At 39.1% G+C, this 22,756-nt stretch overlaps 1 protein-coding gene across 1 annotated transcript in view; it reads right to left on the bottom strand.

The window, feature by feature from the left end:
- SUCLG2 (succinate-CoA ligase GDP-forming subunit beta) overlaps positions 1-22,756 on the bottom strand; it is a 257,611-nt gene that overhangs the window by 109,524 nt on the left and 125,331 nt on the right. The window contains exons 3-7 of the mRNA XM_045530945.1: positions 21,513-21,612; positions 20,534-20,624; positions 11,978-12,130; positions 9,741-9,830; positions 961-1,057 (exon numbers count right to left, since the gene is read on the bottom strand). Of these exons, the coding sequence (XP_045386901.1) occupies positions 961-1,057; positions 9,741-9,830; positions 11,978-12,130; positions 20,534-20,624; positions 21,513-21,612 (531 nt within the window). The remainder of the gene's footprint in view (positions 1-960; positions 1,058-9,740; positions 9,831-11,977; positions 12,131-20,533; positions 20,625-21,512; positions 21,613-22,756) is intronic.

Genomic DNA, 22,756 nt, shown 5'->3' with positions numbered 1-22,756 from the left:
TGCTCAAGAGAAAATATTGTACCATCCACATTGGTCCACAACTTGGTGGGCTCACACATAATGATTCACGCCATTTCCCAGTTCAATGGCAAATTTCTATTTCCCAACTGTCCCACAACATGGTACCCAAAATGCAAGACGGAAGGAAACATCCTAAAAAAGACAAAGTTCATGGAGTTTACGTTCTGGCATCACTATCCTATCCATCTGATATCCCACCCTGTGCCCCATCATATCCTGCTGACCACCACATTCACTAGCTTTTGCTGTGAAATTAATAAGAACTTACTGAAATACTTGCTGTATGCAAGACAGTGCAATGGTGGTAGGTACTGAGATATAAAGCAGTTATTTATACTCTACAAGTACCTCATGGATAGGAGAAACCTTTCCTCACCAAAATGCTACCTCCTCCTACCCGAAGCAGAAGCTGCTGACCACGTAAGGTAAAAAGAGTTCAACTGACGGTATCTGAGGCTTCATGAAGGTGACGTAAGTCCAGCACGGGACACAGGGTGAAATTATATACAGACTTAGGAAAACTGAAAAGTTTCACAAAGTTCCAGGTCCATAACAGCAGGTACATTCATTATACTTAAATGCAGTGGCTCCCATTTCCACCCAAATCTTTACCAACAGCATAATAGGCCTGAAAAAGCAAGCGTGTGTTGTGCGTGTGTGCGCATGTGTGATGGGGGGGGGGCGGAAGAGAAGGAGTGGATGCATGTCTCTAAGTAAAATAAGAAGTAGCTTCCTCTGAGGCTTGGCATTTGGCTACAAACAAACCTAAGTGCTACAATGTTCAACCGCATCATGGGAGTACTTGAAACTACAGCAGGAATTAAATTACTCAAAGAAATTAATGCAAAGCTGCTGCTACAGTCTTTTGTGCAGTTCAATTTATAGTTTGCATAAATAATTATAATATATTCGTTTGTTTTCTCTTTCTCTTTTTTTTACCTTGTCCTTCTGGAGTTTCACCAAAGGGATTCACTTCCACCTGAGTAGCATCAACTTTCAAGAAGAGATTATACAGCTTCTTAATTTGATCTGCAGCCTAAATGTGATCAAGTGAAATGGAATTACACCAAGGCAGTAAAAGAAAATTTATTTTGCTGGATTAATGAAATTTTAAAAATAGCAAGTTATGTCTTTATTTTCAGTTAGGTTTTTCTGAAAGGGAAAACAGAAAAACATAATTATTTAAATTTCCACTGCTATTCATTAGAGGGAATTACTCAACTCTCCTCCAGACACCAGAAAAGAACATTATCAAGAAAACAAAATATTTTCAGTACAGCCTAAAATGCTGTTAATCTTTTTGTAAATTATCATGTCCCTATTAGCAGAGTTATGCTGCAATATAAGCTGCAATCATTAATACAAACAAGCTCCATTTAAGTAAAAGGTAAACATGATTTTGAGAGTTTATAATGACTAGGTTTTCCTTATTATGCTGGAATAAAACGGTTATTATATTCATCAATCCACCCCATAATCTGTGAAACAATTACCAAGCGTCTAATGGAAACTGTTACACGACAGGAAGATGAAAGTTTTTAACAGTATAGCTACTGAACAGCACAATTCAAACTGAAAATGGTTTGTCCCAAAGGCATTAACCAGAACAGGCAACATCTCCAAGGTTCCCCTCATGTTTTATGCCTCTGACTTCATTTTTCTCACTCTGCTTGAAATTCACTCATTCATCCAATCTTTGCAACCAACACTTATTCGTTGCCTATGACACAGCAGGCTGGTACCTTGTGAGCTGGGGCTTGAGATGAGAACATGAATGTGGCGTGACCCTGCCCTGGAAAGCTCACATGGACAATGAACAGAGCACGTGATGGACAGAGCAGGACGGTACAGTCAGGGCTGAACACAGGGCCTCGGTCTCATTCCTACCTCCATTTCATTTCCCAGCCATAGTTTTCCCATTGCCACGTTTCGCTCAGGGTGCCAGCCCTGCACTGTCTGCCATCAGATCCGCTTTCAGCCATTCCTTATCTCTACTCTGTATCTCAGAGGAGCTGACTCTGACACGCTGAGATTTCGAGGTTCCTGGATCAGCTGGCTTTCAGCGGGGCTCAGCCGATGAGGAGCGGTGGTGGGAGGCAGAGGTGGGAGGAAGGGAAAAGCCAGGGTACTTCTACTCCTCTCTTTCTGTCTCAGGCTGTGCCTCCTCCTCAGCCTCTAGCTCCTGCTAGGGAAGCTCACCAGGTTTTAGGTTTGGTATCCAAGGTCCAATAACTCCACTACCTCATTTTGTTCATCTGATGGATATGCTTAGGTTGCCTTTCTGTCCACTCAAAATTCTCAGCTCGTACAGCACCCATATAACAAATTCCATAAAGTAAATCCCCACTGGGGTAATACTGAAAGTGGCTCCAGATTTGACTGAAGAACTCCTAAAGACCTAATTCATTCTATCTTAATGTATTTCGTGTCTACTTAGAAACTTCCTTATGCCTAATTTGAAGCCCAGTGGATACATTAATAAATAAACATACATAATGAGCATGACTAAATATTTTCATTATTAAATATTTTTATAGGTAGATAATACATGTTACATGGTACAAAATTCCCAAAGAATGCAAGAGTTTCCCTGATCCTACTCCTTGGCCACACAGCTTCTCAGCAAAAACTGTCTGATCAGTTTGTGCTCCATATGAGAGATATTCTCTGCATAAGCAAGTATACATATTCTTCATCTTTTTTTAAAAAAAAAAAAACACAAACTGGATTCCATACCTTGTTTTCGGGTTTTTTTTCTTTTTTGGAGACAGTGTCTTGCTCTGCCTCCAGGGCTAGAGAGCAGTCATAATAGCTCACTGCAACCTCAAACTCCTGGGCTCAAGCAATCCCTCAGCCTCCCAAGTAGTTGGGACCCGTCTGGCTAATTTTTCTATTTTTTGGTTGAGTCAGGGTCTCTCTCTTGCTCAGGCTGGTCTCAAACTCCTGACCTCAAGTGATCCTCCTGCCTCGGCCTCTCAGAGTGCTAGGATTATAGGCATGAGCCCCCTCACTGGCCCTATACCTTGTTTCTTGATAGATTTCAGAGACCTTTTCATCAGCAACACAAATAGATCAATCCTATTCTTTTAACTGATTGCATAATATCTTATTTCATGAATGCACCAGAAATCATTTAACCTTTCACTTAAATAATGGCTATTTGGATTACTGCTAACATTTCATATTACCACGCTGCCTTACCTATCTCTGTATGTTTATCATACATGTGATTAAATATTTGTAGGATAAATTCCCTAGAGAAGAACAAAAAGGGGTTATAGGCATTTTAAATATCAAAAGATTCGATGAAATTGCTCTGGGTAGAAGCTATCTCTAATTTCCATTCCTCCAATACAGGATCAGAGAGATTGTTTTTCCACTCTCAACCATCAGCTATCTTGATCTGTGCATGTGTCTTAGGTAAAAAAGAGTTTCTCATGTATAGTTTTAATTTGAATCTCCTTTATTATGAATGAGTTTCAGCATTATTCTAAAAGCTTAAGAGATATCTATTTCATTTTCTGTGAATGTTGCTTTGCCCATTTTCCTGTTGAGATTTTGATCTTTTTCTTATTTATAGAATTATGTGTTTTTACATGAAAAAATTAGCCCTTCACTTCATGTAAATTGCAAATATTTTTCCCCTTTCACATTTATCTTTTGACCTTTTTTTTTTTTTCACACTTTTGGCACATGGAAATTTCATAATAATGTCACTGTTTTCTTTTATGGCTTCTGGCTTTGTGTCAAACTTTTAAAGGCCAGTCCCATTCTGAGAATATTTTGTAAAATTCCCCCATTATTGTTCCTAGCATGATTTCCTTTATTTAATGTTTAGTTTTTTTTTTAATCCAAACAAAATCTGAGTTAAAGTGCAAAGCCAACAAATACCTCACTGCTGAATATTGTTTGTATTTTGGGGGGTTTCCTAGAGCATCAGTCTGAACTTGCAGTAGGAGCTTCGTGAGGGAGGCAGCCTGTTATTCTGGGCACCGTGACAGCCCCTGCACAGAGTCAACACTTAATACATGTTGGGTAAATTAATGATTAATTTAATAATAAGGGTCAACTATGTAGTAGAAATAACTTCTGGGTACACATATATGTAAGATCTTATCCTAGCCACTTCAAAACATTCTTTTTAAAAAATTGTGGTAAAGTATATATAACATAAAATTACCCATATCTCAACCATTTTTAATTGTACATACAGTTCAGCAGTGTCAAGTATACTCATGTTGTTATGTGACCAATCTCCAAACTTCTTCATCTTCCCCTAAACCGAAACTCTACATTCATTCAACAACTCCCGTTCTCCCTTCCCCCGCTGCCCCTGGCAACCACCATTCTACTTTCTGTCTCTGTGAATTTAACCGTTCTAGGTATCTCATTCATACATATAACACATATTACGTATACCAGGTAACTGTGGAATCATATGATATTTTTCTTTTTGTGACTGGCTTATGTCACAACGTCCTCAAGGCTCATTCATGCGTCAGCATGTGTCAAGATCTTCCTTTCCAAGGCTAAACAAGTTTCCATTGTAGTATATACCACATTAGGTTTAGTCATTCATCCATAGATATACACCCGGGTTACTTCAGAACTTCTTAAGCCTATATCAAATTAGCTTAGTATGAAGTCTGAATTTTCTGTACATCAATGCCATTATAATTAATAATTATAAATTAGCATAGTATTTTGGGAATGCTTGCTATTTTAATTTTTACTGTTGGGCAAAGGCAGACTATAAACATTTTTTGAGCAGGGCTGATTGGATCTTACAGACACCCCCAAACAAGGCTGGTTCTCCCTTGCAGATTTTACAAGGGCAAATACTTGCAAGATGTCTCATTCCAGAGGCTGCACACTAAATGGCTATACGGACTAGGCAGATAAGATGTGTCAGTCTGACCAGGTGTAATCACAGGGAATGGCAGGGACTGGGGAAGTTGAGATTAGCTGCCCTGCTTTGTAAATGGTTTCAAATGTTAAAAATAAACACAAGTCAAAGAGAGCACACTCCTGGTCACCTTGCCGTCAGTCATTACTACTGCCATCTACATTCTCAGTTTGTAACGCTCTGTCCAAAAAATTTTTCTCTCATTTTACTACCAACTAATGTTATTTTAAGGTTAAGCAATTAAAAAAAATTTAAAATTCCTAAAATCAGACATATACACAAGAAAAATTGACAAGTTTATAAGTGCCTTTAAAAATGTTTCAATAGGCTAAAAATTTTAAAACACTTTTCTTGCATCCCAGAAAATTATCACCAATATTCACACATGGTTCTCAAATCTAGCCAAAGTATAAGGCACTTCCAGAGGTGTTAACGGTCTTGTGCTAACTTGGCCCATCAGACGTTTTCATCAGCCTAAGTCCTAGAAGCACATGTTGACAATTCATGGCACCTGTGTTTTCAGAAATTAATAGTATAGATGATAATTAAGACATACTTGAGAAACTTGTATTTTAATCATGCAGTAATCCTCCCTTATCCTCAGTTTTGCTTGCTGTGGCTTCAGTTACCCGTGGTCAACCCATGGCCCAAAAATATTAAATGGAAAGGACAAAATTATGGAATATGATCCTTGGATGGAACATAGCATTAAAGTTAGCCATATACAGCCAGGCACACAGGCTCACACCTGTTATATCTCAGCCCTTTGGGAGGCCGAGGCAGGAGGATTGCTTGAGGCCAGGAGTTTGAGACTAGTCTGGGCAACATAGCAAGTCTCTATCTCTACAAAATATAAAACAAAAAAAATTAGCTAGGCATAATGGCATGTGACTGTAGTCCCAGCTAGTCAGGAGGCTGAGGCAAGAGGATCCCTTGAGCCCAGGAGTTCAAGGTTACAGTGAGCTATGATAGTGCCACTGTACTCTAGCCTGGGTGACAGAGCAAGACCCTGTCTCTACAAATAAAATAAAATAAAATAAAATCACTTGCATGATCACTGAAGGATCACAACCTCTGCAGCAACACTTTGAAAAGTTATAAAGAAAGAGACAATAACTTCTGATTACAATGTTCTTCTGGAAGGTTTCTGCAAAAAGCCTTTAATTATTGAGAATCCCCAGCCATCAACATTATCTGCTCCTGACATCCAGCCACTGACAGTGACATGGCTTGATGATCCAGGATTACCCAAGGTGGACGATCCTCCTCTGGAAGTATCATCAGAAGGTCAAGAGTAGCCTAATGCTACGTCACAGTGCCCACGTCATTCACCTCATATCATCTCACCATGTAGGTAATGTATCACCTCACATCATCATAAGAAGAAGGATGAATACAGTACAATGAAATATTTTGAAAGACACCACATTCACTAAATTTTATTACATTATATTGTTATTGTTCTATTTTATTATTATTGTTAATCTCTTACCGTGTCTAATTTATATTAATAAATTAAACTATCATAGGTATGTATGTACAGAAAAAAAAACAGGATACATAGGGTTCAGTACTATCTGAGGTTCTGGGCATCCACTGGGGTCTTGGAACATATCCCCTGTGGATAAGGGGAACGACTATATTAAGCTTTGTCACGGTTTTAGCTTTTTCAAGAAATTTTTCACTGAAATAGGTTTTAGTCATAAACACATATTGGTAGTTTTTATGTAAGATAAAATATTACCTTTATTTTTATGTCTAATATTAATAAATCACATTTTAGAGACAATAGGCAGGAGTCACAGGGAAGACATTAATAATTTTATAAGATAATCCTGAGTAAGGTGCCTCCAAATGCCTAAGCCACATCCTAGGTGAAAATTAAGTAACTTTCAGAGTCACACTGAACACCATTTCCTTATGAACTTCCGAGACACCATTTCTTTATGAGCAGGTCAGCGACACATGACTGTTAAAACGTTTTCCCTTCTCAGGCGCCTCCTCTGTCCACTGGCCACTGGGTCTCTACAGCATTTCCTAGATCCCCACGGCTTACGCAAGCGTCACAAAGCAGATGTCCCCAAACCTACAACCCCAGCACACAGCTTTCCCTGGGCTCCCGTGCCATATATACCCCTTCCACTATCCAAGTACACCTGGGTAGCCCAACATGAGCAAATTCTGACATGTCTACAACTGAGATCAACCTCGCTCTCCTTTGCATTCCCCGTGAGCCCCTCTTCCCGCACTCTGCCGGCCGCACGCTGACCTCTACGGCTCCGTGCGCCCCGGAGAACAAAGGCTATTTTTCACTGTCTCTGTTCCCCAGGGCCCAGCACCCTGAGCAGCACCCAATCAGTGCTCCCTCCAAGCCGCTGAGCAAATGAAGATTTAAAGCCTTTCACAGAGTTGGCAATGAAAAAAGAAAAAAAAATGAATTAAAAATTTTCCTTCCTTTCCTCAATAAATTAAGTTAAAAATATACTGACAATATAGCTATTTAATGACCCCTGGGTACTTACATGTTCATCTTCCCTTCATAAGTAACTCATTTAAAACCTACGGTGTTTCGGGCACTGGGAAAACACAATTAAGGCATTTAAGAGCTATAAATAACTCTTAATTTGCTCTTACCCTATGTAGCGGTGGGGGGAGTGTCTTACTATGTACATAATACTATTATTGCCTTCTCTAGAACTCTCCACCGTGTTCACCTCCTGAGCTTTCAAAGCATGTGTTCAGCGGATTTTGTCTACGTTAGATTTATTCCTCTGCCACGTAAAGCACCTATTGGTGACTCCCTAGGAAACTCTTCAAAGTGGACAGCCCAGATGTGTTGTTTCACTTATTCATGCACATGACAAATGTTTCCTGGGCAACTAATATAATATGTAGATCAAGCACTTTGTAGGCTGCTGGCAACACAGCAGTGAGCAAGATGGACAAAGAACCACCCACAGTGAATCCAGCAAAGGTGACTACAAATAAAGAAGAGAAATGCAGATGTGTAGAGTGACAGGGAGGAGGTAAACAGGGTCACTGAGCACACTCTGGAGCTGACTGTAGGACACTGTGGCTAGAACACAGCAGTGTATGGGAGAGCGGTTCTTAGGGACTAACACCCCTACACAAGAAGCCCCTTAATAAATGCCACAAGAACAGCTAATGCAGTCAGTAGCCTCATTCTCAGGAGCTGAAACCAACCACTACAGCACATATCCAGGAATCTTCCAGTGTCTTCCTTTTGACAGATCACTTCCCTGGGATTAACAGTTTCTAACTGTCTGCTAAATCATGGCCCTTTCTATCTCATCCTGAGGTATAGTCCCAGATGATCCGGGCCCCCTCTACCATCTTGAATCTTTTGCTTTCCAAGGGAGCCTTTACTCCCATTTCCAAATAAGCACTGTCCTTCCTTCATTTAAATGTATGTATTTTTTAAAGTCTTATTCAGCTTTACCCTTCTGTGACTGGCCTACTGTCACTATCAAACATCTAGAGACAGAGTCAATCAAAAGAAAAAATAAAGTCAGAAAGAAAAGAGTATAAAATCAGCCGGGCGAGGTGGCTCATGCTTGTAATCCTAGCACTCTGGGAGGCCGAGGCAGGAGGATCACTTGAGGTCAGGAGTTCGAGAACAGCCTGAGCAAGAGCGAGACCCCGTCTCTACTAAAAATAGAAAGAAAGTATCTGGCCAACTAAAAATATATAGAAAAAATTAGCTGGGCATGGTGGCGCATGCCTGTATTACCAGCTACTCGGGAGGCTGAGGCAGTAGGATCGCTTAAGCCCAGGAGTTTGAGGTTGCTGTGAGCTAGACTGACGCCACGGCACTCTAGCCACGGCACTCTAGCCCCGGCAGAGGAAGATTCTGTCTCAAAAAAAAAAAAAAAAAAAAAGAGTGTAAAATCTACTGTTTAATGGGAATCCTGCTGCCCAACTATATTAAAGGACATACTCTGTAAGCACCATGGAGCCCCAGGCCAAGGAACACACCCACATGCAAGCACACGCATGCGTGCAATCTAGGGTTAGTAACGTGGCCTCTCTGAGTAGTGAAGGAAGGAAAAAGGAGCCAGTAAGTTCTTCTCACGTAGCTGTGGGACAAGGAAGCATAGCTAAGCAGACACAGAATCACATGCCGTGAGTTGGACCAGGGGCAGAGCAGTGCTCAGATGCTCAAACAGACCTGGTCCCTCTACAGCTCTGAGGACAATTTTCTGTCTTTGAAGCCAGGGGATATCATTACTGAATAGGCACATTTTGAGCTGTTCTCAGTGAAATATCACCTTCTGTGCCATCAATATTCATCTCAAATGCCCATTAGTCACGAAAGAATAGCAATTAGTTAAGCAATGCGTATTATTAATAACAATGAGAAGTGACCTTTAGGGAGCACTGCAAAAAGCACTTTCACACATCATTGCACTCAACACCTACAATAAGCCTCCCAGGAGTGGACGTCATCCCCATTTTACAGATATAACACTGAGGTTCAGATGGGCTGAATGACACACACACCAGGTGGCAGTAGCAGCAATGCTACAGAACAAATAGAGAGATTACCATACGCTGTACCGTGTACCTGCATGCAACACTTAGGTGCACACACGCCAAAATACATATAAAGACACATATCATAAACATTCTCTTTTAAAACAACAGGGAAATATTTTTCTTCATCATAAACAACTGGAGGAAAAAATTACAAAACAAAAAAATAATCCTGTTTCTTGATCATCATAAACATTAGAGGCAATTAAGCAAGTTCCCAAAACAATTCAGACACATCGTCCTCCCATTGCTCATGTACCTGGTTTTTCAAAGGCCCAAGGAAGCCTAGATTCTCTGCCATCCGCTGAGCTTGGCTGTCCTTTATCCCTTCAAAAATGTCAATTTGCTCCTAGTAAAAATGAATCAAATGAACACAGTTCAGACAGTCAAGTGAGAAGATTCACAACCTCAAAAGAAAATGCTTAGTATTTATTTGCAAATGAGTAATTAAAGTATGGCACCTTTCCAGAGATCTCTGAGCGGGGCTACCGCAGATGCCTATAGGGTATGTTTTAATTAGCAGACCATCTATGAAACAGCCCTTCCAAAAACTATATAATTCTTCAAGGTGGCATGCTGACAAGACAATCTGATGCCAGTTTTCACTTTTAATTACTATACAGATGGCACTGACGAAAATTTAGTCAGTTAATGTTTATGACATCTTTTGGAAGGCCTCCAAAGTAAGGTTTTCCTGCCTAATATTGTTGTTAAGTTTAGAGCTTGTCATACATAGGTTAAATATTACCTTATGATTTAAACACTCTATTGACGATGATAATTCTTAATGATACCATAGCTCTACAAAATGCCATTCTCTCAAAGACACTGAGCACTCTTCATATACATTATTTCATGCGTTCTTTTAACAAATGGAATGGCTTATTTTAAATAATGTTAATTTTGAAAATGGCTAGGTATTAGTGGTAAGTCTGTGTGTGCAGCCTCAATTTAACTTCCAAGGCAGTTAACTTAAGGTAACATTGGTTAAAATATTTTAAAACCAATAGAGCAGATCCTGAAAAAACATTGTTTCATTCAATGTCATTTGGTTAAAAGATTGATGATAAAAAAAAAAAAACCCAATTCCTGGCTGGGGCTCACGAAGTTTGCACATTCTCTCTAAATCTGCATAGGTTTTCTCCAGCCATTTTGGTTTCCTCCCACATCCCAAAGCCTTTCCTGTTAGGTAAATTGGTGCATCTACGTGGTCCCAGTGTGAGTGAGTGTGGGGGAGTGTGAGTGTGCCTGATATGGGATGATAGCCTGCTCAGGGCTGCTTCACACCTTGTGCCCTGAGCTGCTGAGATAGGCTCCAGCTACCTGAGACCCTGAGCTGGAATAATTGCATAAATCATTAATCTTACTTATTTTTACAAATCTTCCTGAAATTTATGTACAGCTTGCGTTTATTTCAACGTGTAATATTAGAACTGTTTTGGTCTTTATTTAGAAGTTGGGTGATGTTTTTGTGACCAGAAATATGCCACAGGAACTTGACTGTTGTTTATATCAATTAGCCTGTAGTAAAATCGGTTTTGTTATACATCGCTTTTATTCAAATCACAGTTTCCAAGAACCTGTCAAAAGACGTTAAGTGAATGCTTACTATACATTATCTAGACACAGACATTTCAGAAATAAAATCTCCCTTTCAAAGGGAAACAAGATCATTTTCTAAAATAAATAATGAGTGTTCCTGTTAGAAATTTTTCATGTGATTTTGATACTAAGAACCCAGTTTAAAATCTGGAATTACAGTTCTCAAGACCTTACGTCTTTGGCTGATAGCTGAGATAGGGTAAGAAACACTTTATACATATCACCTCATTTAATACTCACAATTCCATGGGGTACAAATCACCCTATTTTCATCTCACTGATTTAAAAAATGAGGCTTAAAGATTTTGACAAACTTGCTAACTAATTAAATTTGATCTCAGATCTCTCTGACTTGAAACTAATCTTAGTATCAGTAAAAGGGACATCAATAAAAAGATTCCAAGGACTGAAACAAACTGACAGAATCTAGACCTAAGGAAGATACTATTTTACATCAATAGTGTCGAGAGACCTCAAAGCAGTCTCTAGCTCACATCCAGTCTCCTATGGGAGACAATTTCCCCTAGGGGAGAATTTCTGGTTCATATATAATGTTAAACGGGGCAGAGTTAACCAAGAGAAAATGGAAATGTCACCGTCTTCTCACACTGGTTGATTCTTGGGGCAGGCTGGATGGAAAGAAGCAACAGGGGAACAAAAGGCTGGAGGAGGAAAGAAGGAAGGGAGGGAAAAGGCAAAGAAAAAAGCCCTAGAATACTGAATACCTTGATTGCATCCAACTTTCAACTGGATACTCAGTAAGAAAAAGGACTCGATATCGTCACACCTTAAGTCACTGAAACAGATTGACTGCTCCCAGCCTTAGACCCCACACTAAATATTTAACTGCAGTAACAATCAGTTAAGCCAGGGTGGCCAAAAGATTGAACATACCTTAAAAATAAGTTCTGGATTCGAAGCGGCCACCTCTTCAATGTCAACGCCCCCCTGGGGGCTGCCCACCAGTACGGGGCCATTGCAGGACCGGTCCATCAGAATCGCCAGGTAGGTTTCTCTGGAAATGTCCAAGGCTTCAGCAACCATCACCTACCACATTAGTGGGAAAGTCAAATTAATTCAGCATTGAGCAGATTTCCACTTGGAAATCTATACAAACTTGCTATACAAATCAAAGGGCTTCATTTTCAGCCTCTTCAAACCCAGTGAGTTAGTTTCCAGAGATTTGAGAGTTCTGCTCTCATGGTGCACAATGCCCATTTTCATCTCCTTAACTGATCCTGTTAACTTGTTCAAGTGACAGGTATTTGCTTTGTCTCAAGGAACCTTCCCACTTTAATCTTCTCCGCCCCCCCACCTTGGGAAACCCTGCTGCTTAAGAAAAACTCCAGGGAAGCAGCTGTTATTTTACTTTGAGACATTAACAGTACATATATATTACTACACTGCTGTCAGATTTCACTGGTGGAAAATCAAACTTGATTGCCAAAGAAGGATTCCTTTACACTGTTTACAGTATGCCTGACGCTTCATATATTTGTATACTTCTGTCTCTGGGATCACTGTATTTTTATTTCCTTTCATACTTTCTTTAATTGACAAACATACTATTTGCTTTTTCAAAAATTATGCAAAGGATATAAATGAGAGTGTGAAAGCAGCCCCCTGCTCCTCACCCACCGCCACATACTTAGCCCTTAGGCCTTAGCGGTCAGGGTGGTCAGGAGCCCACCTTGAAACTGTGATAATTAGAGGAAGGCACCCTTTCCTCTGGCTGGATGTGGTCACTTGCCAGGACCATGACTGGGCAAGAGGCAAGTGAGAGGGAAGGATTTCACCCCCTTCCACGAGTGAGTGGGGACTCAGCCTCAGCCTGGTGTCCTTTCATCCTGCACAACTTTACCTGCAAGAAGCAGCCCCATCAGGAAAAACCACTACTGCGTTTCTAGTCTCTTCTCTATGTATCTGCATGCATTACAGTCATGGAATCATCCTACACGTGGAAGCATATTATACAGACTTGAATATCTTTCTTCTTTCCTTAACCTCAACACTAAAGCTTCGACATCTTTTTACTGTCCTCTCTTGTCACTGTGACTACACAGTACTTATATGTAAACATTTATTCAACCATGTTCCTACTGACAGACATTTATGTAGACATCAATTTTTCTAAAATGTTACTTTAGTGATTGCATATATATGTCCTTGTTTATTTGTTTTGGTATCCCTGTAGATAAAGAACCTAGAAGTAAAAAGTCTAGGTTTTAGGCTATGAATATTTAAAATTTTGGTAAGTCCTGTCAAACTGCCCTTTAGAGAGAGGTTGTACCAACTTACACACCGAATAAGAATGGTGAAAGATGTCAGATTATTTTTACAAGAAAATAAGAATACTCCAATAAATAATCAGTAATAGATGTGAAAATAATAAAAGCACTTAGATTGCTTTTCCTAAAAGTAGTTTGGTAATGGGTTACATAAAAAAAAAAAGTTAGGAATTAAATAGTATTAGATTTTAGCTACTCAGATGCCACAAAAACACTTAAGTTTTAGGTCACATGAAATAAGATAAATATATTATGGTCTAAAACACTATAATGTAATGAATACAGAACTCCTTCTTTTCAAATCTTTATTGAATTTATCACCAGTTAAAAATAATATATCTTGCCAGCACTTTGGGAAGCCAAGGCGGGAGGATTGCTTGAGGCCAGAAGTTCGAGACCAGCCTGGGGAACATAGAGAGATCCTGTCTCTACAAAAATTACAAAAAATTAGCCCGGCGTGGTGGTGAGTGCCTGTAGTCCCAGCTATTCAGGAGGCTGAGGCAGGAGGATCACTTAAGCCCAGGAGTCTAAGGTTGCAGTGAGCTATGATGATGCCACTATATTCTAGCCAAAGCAACAGAGCAAGACCCTATCTAAAAAAAAAAAAAAAGAAGAAGAAAAAAAAAAATCTTGTAAGAGCATTCATATTGATTCTCTTATCATAAATGGAAGCTCATGAGTATATAAAAACTATTTCTTAGGACACAGTGTTGGAATTAATCATAGAACCATTCTAATTTCAAGTTGGTTGTTGTTTCCAGCAATGCAGGTCAATGAAGGTCAAACCATCAGCCAGTACCTGATTCCCTTTCTCAGCCTTCAGGTTGCCTGCAACACAGTCAACTTTCAGAGTATCTGAGTGAGCAGTGGGAGAATATTTGAGGCAAAAATATTTAGCCCTATTCTTTCCTTGTCAAATACAATAATAACTTGTACTTTATAGAAATAACGTGAAGTTCACCTTTATAAGCATCAACATTAATACAAACATTTTAAGAAATTAAGAAAATCCCTTCTAAAAGTTGTGCTAGGAGAGAGAGCTGCTTTAAGAAATTTGGTGGGCAGAAAATACAAAATGAGGAATGTGTTTTGTTTGTGCTTTCAGGTCTATAAGCATAACTACCTTTCACTTTCTAATACAGAGTTGGTCTAGTGAATGATACTTCTTAATAACTCCCAGCAGTTATTCTTAGAAGCAACACAACATTATAACTTTTCAGGATAAGTGTTATTCAAGAGTCCTATTCTTAATCTTCCAAAATGTTGACAGATGTGTTCTGCATTCCATCAAATTTATATTTGTCAAGCCCAGCTGCTGTCTCAAATAGCTCTTGCTTGGTAGGAATAATGTACCACTCTTTAAGAAAATGTCTCCAGGAAAATGATGCTTATCAAGAGATATTTTGAGAAATTTTATACAACAAATACCAGTTTTTTTGACATCGTCATGCCATCCATATGACCCAAAATGTCTAGAGAGATCTAAATGGATTCCACAAACATTCATCCCATGAGAAGCTCCATTAGATACATTTCAAAAGAGCTACATCTGTGAGTTACACAAAGAACATTACTGACACCTCCTTTTTGTGGAGTCCTACAGTATAGAAGCTTTTTAACTTTCTTTACCCTAATTGACCACTAAATCTGTTTTCTTTAAGAAAATACCACGCTGCTCAAATCATGGTCTGTAGATGTGTGCTAGTGCATAAACTATTTGCAACAGGACCATGAAGAAATACGATTAAAAGCGTACTCTCAATTTTTTAATTCATTTCTTTGCACAAGTCCTCATATTATTGAAACTCTGAATTTCAATAATCATATGGCATTATTTTTCCCTATTCCTCCTGCTGAGTACAAATAAAAACCATGGACATTACATACACGCAAAACTTAGGATGACTCTGAAAGTTACAGAGAAGGCAGCAGACCAGTTAGGGAGCATGAGATCCGGGGAAGGACAGGCAAGGACCCCATGTTTTCTTTTTGCCTCATATATCTTAGAAAATCTCAGATGTGTGGTTTGCTTTGTAAATATTTTTTCCTACTATATAACTTGTATATTTACCTTCTTAACAGGGTCTTTTGCTGGGCAAAAATGTTTAATTTTAATAAAGCAAAGTATATCAGTATTTCCTTTATGCATTGTACTTTTTTGGTATCAGGTCTAAGAACTCTTTCCCTAGCACTAGATGACAAAATTTTTCTCCATTTTTTTCCTTAGATGATTTATAGTTTTATACAAACTGTAAGAAATCACCAGGCCTACGTGGTTTCACTAGAGAAGTCTACTAAACATTTAAAAAAGGAATTAACATCAACTAGCAATGAACATGTTGGACACTGAAATTAAGAATCCAATGCCACTTATAATTACTAAAAAATAGGCCGGGTGGGGTGGCTCATGTCTGTAATCCTAGCATTCTGGAAGGCCAAGGCGGGTGGATTGCTTGAGCTCAGGAGTTCGAGACCAGCCTGAGCAAAAGCGAGACCCTGTCTCTACTAAAAATAGGAAGAAATTATCTGGCCAACTAAAATATATATAGAAAAAAAAAATTAGCCAGGCATGGTGGTGCATGCCTGTAGTCCCAGCTACTTGGGAGGCTGAAGCAGTAGGATTGCTTAAGCCCAGGAGCGTGAGGTTGCTGTGAGCTAGGCTGATGCCACGGCACTCACTCTAGCCAGGGCAATACAGGGGTACTCTGTCTCAAATAAATAAATAAATAATAAATAAATAAATAAATAAATAAATAAATAAATATAAAGAACTATTTAGCTGTAAATTTAACAAAACCTATACCAAACTTATATACTGAAAACTATACAAAGCTGACAAAATGAATCAAAGTAGAGCTAAGAAAAAAAAAAAAAAAGCAGAGACATATCACATTGATATCCATGGATTGTAAGAATTAACAAAGCAAAGATGTCAATTCTCTCTAAGTTGATATACAGGTTTAATAAGGTTCCTATCAAAATCTCAGTAAGTTTTTTTGTAGACAAAAACAAAGTTATTCTAAACTGTTAAGTAATTAAAAGAGGTAAAACTGTTTTGAAAAAGAATAATAAAATGAAAAGATTCAGTCCATCCAATTTCAGAACTTATTATATAGCTGCAGTAATTAACACTGTGTCATACTGGTGGAGAAACACACACAGATCAATTGAAGAGAAGAGAGAACCCAAAAACAGCCCTACAAATGTGCCCAGCAGATTTTTGACAAAGGTGCATAAGCAATTCAATGGAGAAAAGATAAGCCTTTTCAAAAAATGGTGCAGGAGCAAGTGACTATCATAGCCACCTCCCCTCCCAAAAAAAAGCTTCAATCTAAGTCTCTCACCTTATTCAAAGTTAACTCAACATGGACCATAGACCCAAATATAAATCATGAAACTATAAAACATCTAGGAAAAAAAATGAGAAAAACTTTGTTATGTAGTGCTAGGTAAAGAGTTCTTAACCCTGACAGCAAAAAAGACAATCCATAAAGGAAATATTGATATATTGTACTTTATCAAAATTAAACACTTTTGCACTGCAAAAGACCCTATTAAGAAGATAGATATACAAATTATATAGTGGGAAAAATATTTACAAAGCACACATCTGGCAGTAGACTAGTATTTAGAATTAACTCTCAAAACTCAACAGTAAAATAATCTAATTCAAACATGGGCAACAACAAAAAATAACCACTGCTTTTGTCTATTTGTGCTACTATAACCAAATATCTGAGACTGGGTAACTTATAAAGAATAAAAAATGATTTTCTCACAGTTCTGGAGTCTGGGAAGTCCAAGACCAAAAGTGCTGGCATTCAGTGTCTGGTGAGGAGGGCCTTCTTGCTGCATTCTCACGTGGCAGAAGGCAAAAGGACAAAAAAGCCCTAAACTAGTTCCCTCCAGCCCTTTCATAAGGTTAATCCATTCATGAGGGTGGAGACTTCATGACTTAATCATTTCTCCAAAACTTTTACCTCTCAATGCCATCACTATAGGGATTAAGTTTCAACACAAATTTTGCAGAGGACATTCAGACCACAGCATCCATGAACAGAGAATTCACCAAAGACAATGCACAGATGGCAAATATGCACATGAGAAGATGCTCAGCATCGTCAGTCACTAGGGAAATGCAAATCAAAACCACAGTGAAATATCACTACACATCTATCAGAATGGCTAAAAGTAAAAATACCACCATCACCAAATGCTGGCTAGGATGTGGAAAACCTCAGTCACTCATACATTGCTGATACTCTGACAAATATTTGGCAGTTTCTTAAAAAACTAATCATACAACCTCCATATAACACAATAGTTATCACCCAAAATGGAAATTTATATTCACACCAAAACCTTTTCATGAATGCTTAGAGTAGCTTTATAGTCAAAACGAAACAACCCACTTACCTTTCAGTGAACGATGGTTAAACAAACTGTGGTACATCCATATCTCAGAGTGCAAGAAAAAGGAACAAACTACTGATAAACAACAGCAACCTCAATGAATCTCTAGAAAATTTCGATGAATAAAAAAAAGCCCATCCCCAAAAGTTATATGCTATATGACTTCATTTATATAACATTCTAGAAATGTGTGTGCCCCCCTCGAAATTCAAATGTTGTAACCCAATCCTCAATGTGACGATATTTGGAGGTCGGGTGGTATTTGTGGAAAGTGATTAGATCATGAGGGTGAATCCATGAATGGAATTAGTGCCCTTATAAAGGGGAGCCCAGAGAGCTCCCTCATCCTTTCCACCATGTGGGAACACAGCAAAAACTTGGCCCTCTATGAACCAGAAAGCGGGTGCTCACCAGACACGGAATCTGCGGGTGTTTTGATCTTAGACTTTTTAGCTTCCAGAAGTGTAAGAAATAAATTTTAGTTTTTATAAGCTACCCAAACTATGGTATTCTGTTATAGCAGCCTGAATGGACTAAGACACAGGCATCAATGTTTACTATGTTAGGTACTCAGGCATGTATTGATTTATTTGATCTATCTTGCAGGTTATTATTATTATTCCCATTTGAAAGTGAAGCATAAGCTATTAAACGTTGGAATACCATCAAATATAATATTAAAAGGAAAAAAAATTAACCTGAAAACTTCATTGCTATATCCCAGAACCCAGCACCATGCTTGGCACATAAAGGAAGCCCAACACATACTTCTTAAACACATAAATCTATGCAGGTTCCCACACTTCTGAGCCTTGTATATCATTAAAAGTTTATCCTTGCTCTACCAAGCTGCATGGTAAATACTAAATGATAACTTTAATCCCTGACTCCAGCTTAGTTCCTGATCTTCTGCAACCCCTGATGATTCAATGAAGATTCACTAAGCACGAAATATCCTGGAAAACAGAAAACCTGCATCAAGCTGTTATTTTTTGCTGAGACCCTCTGAAACACTCTCTGCTTGCCCATCTTGAAAAGGAAAGACACGGCCATGATGACACCTGAAGCCTTTCCCATGTATCAGAGTATTCAGAATATTCACTGCCACATTGTCTTGAAAACACTCAAGACTAATGTCCATTAATGGAGGATTTGTTAAATACTAATCATGATATATTGATTCAATGGAAAATTATGCCACCATCAAAAAAGAAGAGAGATAAAACCATATGTACTGACATGTAAAGGTGTCTAATATTTCATAAGTTAAAAAAATGCATGGTCCTTAAAGAACCATGAATATAATATGTCCACATAAAACAATGAATTCCTACAAGTAAAAATACGAATCATGTCCTATGTGGGCAAATTTTGAGTAAATTACACAGGCAAAGGCTCATAGCCAGATTTAAAAGGGAAATAAAAGTAGTGTTCTATGCCAAACAGGAACAAATTAAGAAAATGAAACACTTCTGAGTTTTAAACAGTTCTTGCATCTACCTGAGAGGCAGCAGAAAAGGGAAATAATAACCTGTTTGCTCCCTTAACATTTAGAAAGCCTTTGTGTTCTTAGCCTGATGGAGCCAATGACCCATCAGTATTTCAATCTCCCTCCACCTCAATGTCCTTTTCTGGGCTAGGACAGACCCTCTAACGATACACTAAGAACTAGCTGGTGGGTTTTTAGGTCACGGCAAGAATTTTTCACAAAACTCTCTCTGAAAAGTACAAAGAATATATTACCTTAATGTCCCCTAGCACGGTCCACTGGTAGACACCATCAATCTGTGATTCCATGCCTACGGGGCAGATAGTTGCCTCCCAAAAATACTGGGCCCTAATTCACTGTTAGGACAGGGCCTTCTAACCATGGGTACTTCCCAGGGCTGGTGCTGTGATCTGTGTAGTCACACAGGGCCACATGCCCAGATGGGTCCTGCACTTGATTTAATGTTCTGCTATAGCTGTCTTGAAATTTGAACAAGGGTCCCTTCCTCTTTATTTTGCACTGGGTCCTGCAAATCAGGTAGCTGGTTTTGGTGCCTTGATACATGAGGGGGCTATAGCGAAAGGAGAACAGACTGGCAGAGGGGAGAGTTCGTTTCTGGCCTCAGCTCTACCACTCACAATTTCATGACTGAGGTGGGCCACTTTCCTCTGGGCTTTATTTTGTGTGTGTGTGTGTGTGTGCATGTGTGTGCGTGCATGTGAGCATGTGTGCTATGCATACTTGAGTGCCCCAGGTGACCTCACTAATGCAAGACACCTCCCAGCAATAAGAGTGGCTCAAAATGATAGTAACCTCAAAATAAGGAATAGGGGGGCACTTAGAAAAACAACCACAACAGCTAATTCTGATAGACAGGCCTGGGGGTAGGAGGGAGATGTGTGGGATCGGGGAATGTCCCTCCTGAGTATAAGGCTGTCATTGCAAGCCCTTTCAGCTTTAAACAGGATGTACCTATGTTCTAAAAGGGAAAGCCATTGCTTTGGTCACTCACCCCCACCCACTTTTACTAAATACTAATGATAATAAATAATATTCCTATTACAGAACCCTTATTTCTCCTCAAAGACATACAACTTACTAAACAGATTATATGAAGCTTAAAAAAAAAAAAAAACCATGGCACACTGCCAAAGATCAGTGCTTCATTAGAGTCTGTCAAAACTGAAGGATGGTTTTCTTTTCTTTCTCTTTCTTTTTTTTAACACATACATAGAAAATGACCAAAAGCATCTATATTACCTTGTTAACTTTCACACCTTCTTTTGGAGTTTGTTTGGTTGCTAGATTATATCCAATCATCTGTTTAGCCAGCTGTCCCACAACATTAGGACTAAGAGGGAGAAGAAAAACAAAAGAGAAAAAAAGAAAAGAAAATCAATGCCTGTTGAAAATCATCTTAAAGCAGAGTCAATATATCGTCGTGTTCACACTACACAGGGTCCATCCACCTCCACCCTCAGGAATCCAGGGGTCTTTCTGCTCATATGTGCCTAGCACCGTGCTAGGGGCTCACCAAGAACAAAAGAAAATGAGTGAAACGAATGAGTGAAAGAAAGGGTGCTTGCTGATCCTTGCTACCCTGTCCCCCCAATTAAGTTACAGTCATAGTAAAGAGATAAGGCTGAAATGCATATGAGCTTTAGACAAAGGGTTGAATAAAGGCTTGAGAGTGGACAATTTGGGAAGTATTGAACAATGAGAGGGATAAGGAAGAGGGTAAAGATCAATGTAAATAGTGAAAGGCTATTTGACAGGAACAGGAAGGAAAGTGCTCAGTGCTGGGAGACCAGACAGTGGGAGATGAAGTTGAAAAGACAGGCTCGGATAAAGGAAGCCTTGTACTATCAGACAGGAGGTACAACTGATGATGCCACCGGGAATGGGGAGCCCTTGCAGGTTCTTGAATAGGGGAGTGACATTACAGAAGTAGCATTTCACTTGCAAGTGGTATCATTACCAGCATTTATGAGGAATCATTGATTGGCTACGAGAGAAAGACTGTCAAGTTTCCACCAATTAGTGAAGAAAAATCCTTCTGTGGGAACAGAAGGAAGACGGGGGCATCGCCAGAGCCCTCTGCCTGTAATTTCATTTTCCTCTAGTTTCTGACTTGCTCCTGGCCCCATCCAACCATTCTTCTCAACGTGCCTTTCAATCATGAGCAAGATCTTCCTAACTGCTCAGTCCAAAGACAAAGAATTAAAACCTCCAGACTTACTCTTTTGTTAAATGAACACCTCCTTTCAAACCGCTATTGAAGACACCTTTTCCTCTTCCTCCAGCTAAGATCTGGGCTTTTAAAACAATTTCTTTTGCATCTGAAAAAGAAAAATCCAGAGTTGGTAGCTGATTTTAAATTCATTCTTTCTTTCTCTCCCTCCCTCCCTTCCTTCCTTTCCTTCCTTCCTTTGCAACAAGGAAAGCAATAATGACATATAACTTCCAAGTGACTGGTAAAAACTCTATCTTTGAAAATAAGAGCAATACAGAACTTCAAAAAAACATCAAATGCCTACATACAAAGCTTGTTTCCCCAGCACATTCAAATGTTTCCTACCAGTTTAATCAGCTAATACTCAACCATCCAGAGGGAATGGAAGGCATGTGTTTTCTTGCTCTTTTCAGTGTGCCAGAAGACACTAAATAAATATTGGATGGAGGTATTAATTTTACTGTGTAATGACACAATGTACTAGTCTGTCAGTCAGAGAAGCTAACTACGTGTCAGCCACAGGAGATGTCAAAGGGAAGACTGGATTATGTGGGGAAAAGGTTTAAAAAGCAAAATACAAAAGTCTGATTTAATAACTGTGTTCTTAAAAACCAACAGTTTTCTGAGCACTTGTTCTACATATTGATAGGGCTGGGCAAGGGAGGACGAAATGGATTAAAACTAAGAGCAGGCAATATTTTAAAATATTGGCAAGGTAACAAAATATTCTGGGGGGAGGGGGTTGTGGAATCTCTGTTTCTCAGCACACTCAAGGAAAGTAGGAAAATCCTGACCTTTTAGACTACAGTTATAAGGTCAAATATCTCTATGGGCCTTGCAGGAAAAGTTGGGTGTGTAAAATAGCCCAGAGATAAACAGCACCTTTAGCAAACAGGAGAGCTCCCCTCTCCAACCACACACACACACACACACACACACACACACACACACACAAAAGCAGCCTCCAAATCTAATATGTTTAATAAACTAAACAGCACACATCTGCAAGCCACAGCTGGCATCCTCTGTTTGTGAGTCATCTTTGTTTAAAATCAGAGAACGGAATCAGACAGTCTTCTTCTATAAGGCTATGATGGTTTTCTGATTCAGCATACTAGGTTTAGAATCCACACACCCAGGTTTCAATCCAGCCTTCATTCCTCACCCAGCTGTATGACATTAGGCAAATTACTTAATGTCTCTGAGACTCCGTTTACTCAATTGTGAAATGATGATAAGGGCTCTTTTTA

This window comes from Lemur catta, chromosome 18 (assembly GCF_020740605.2).
Source record: "Lemur catta isolate mLemCat1 chromosome 18, mLemCat1.pri, whole genome shotgun sequence".
Taxonomy (NCBI): domain Eukaryota; kingdom Metazoa; phylum Chordata; class Mammalia; order Primates; family Lemuridae; genus Lemur; species Lemur catta.
Note: the sequence above shows the minus strand (reverse complement) of the source record. Positions and strands in the feature narration are given on the sequence as shown.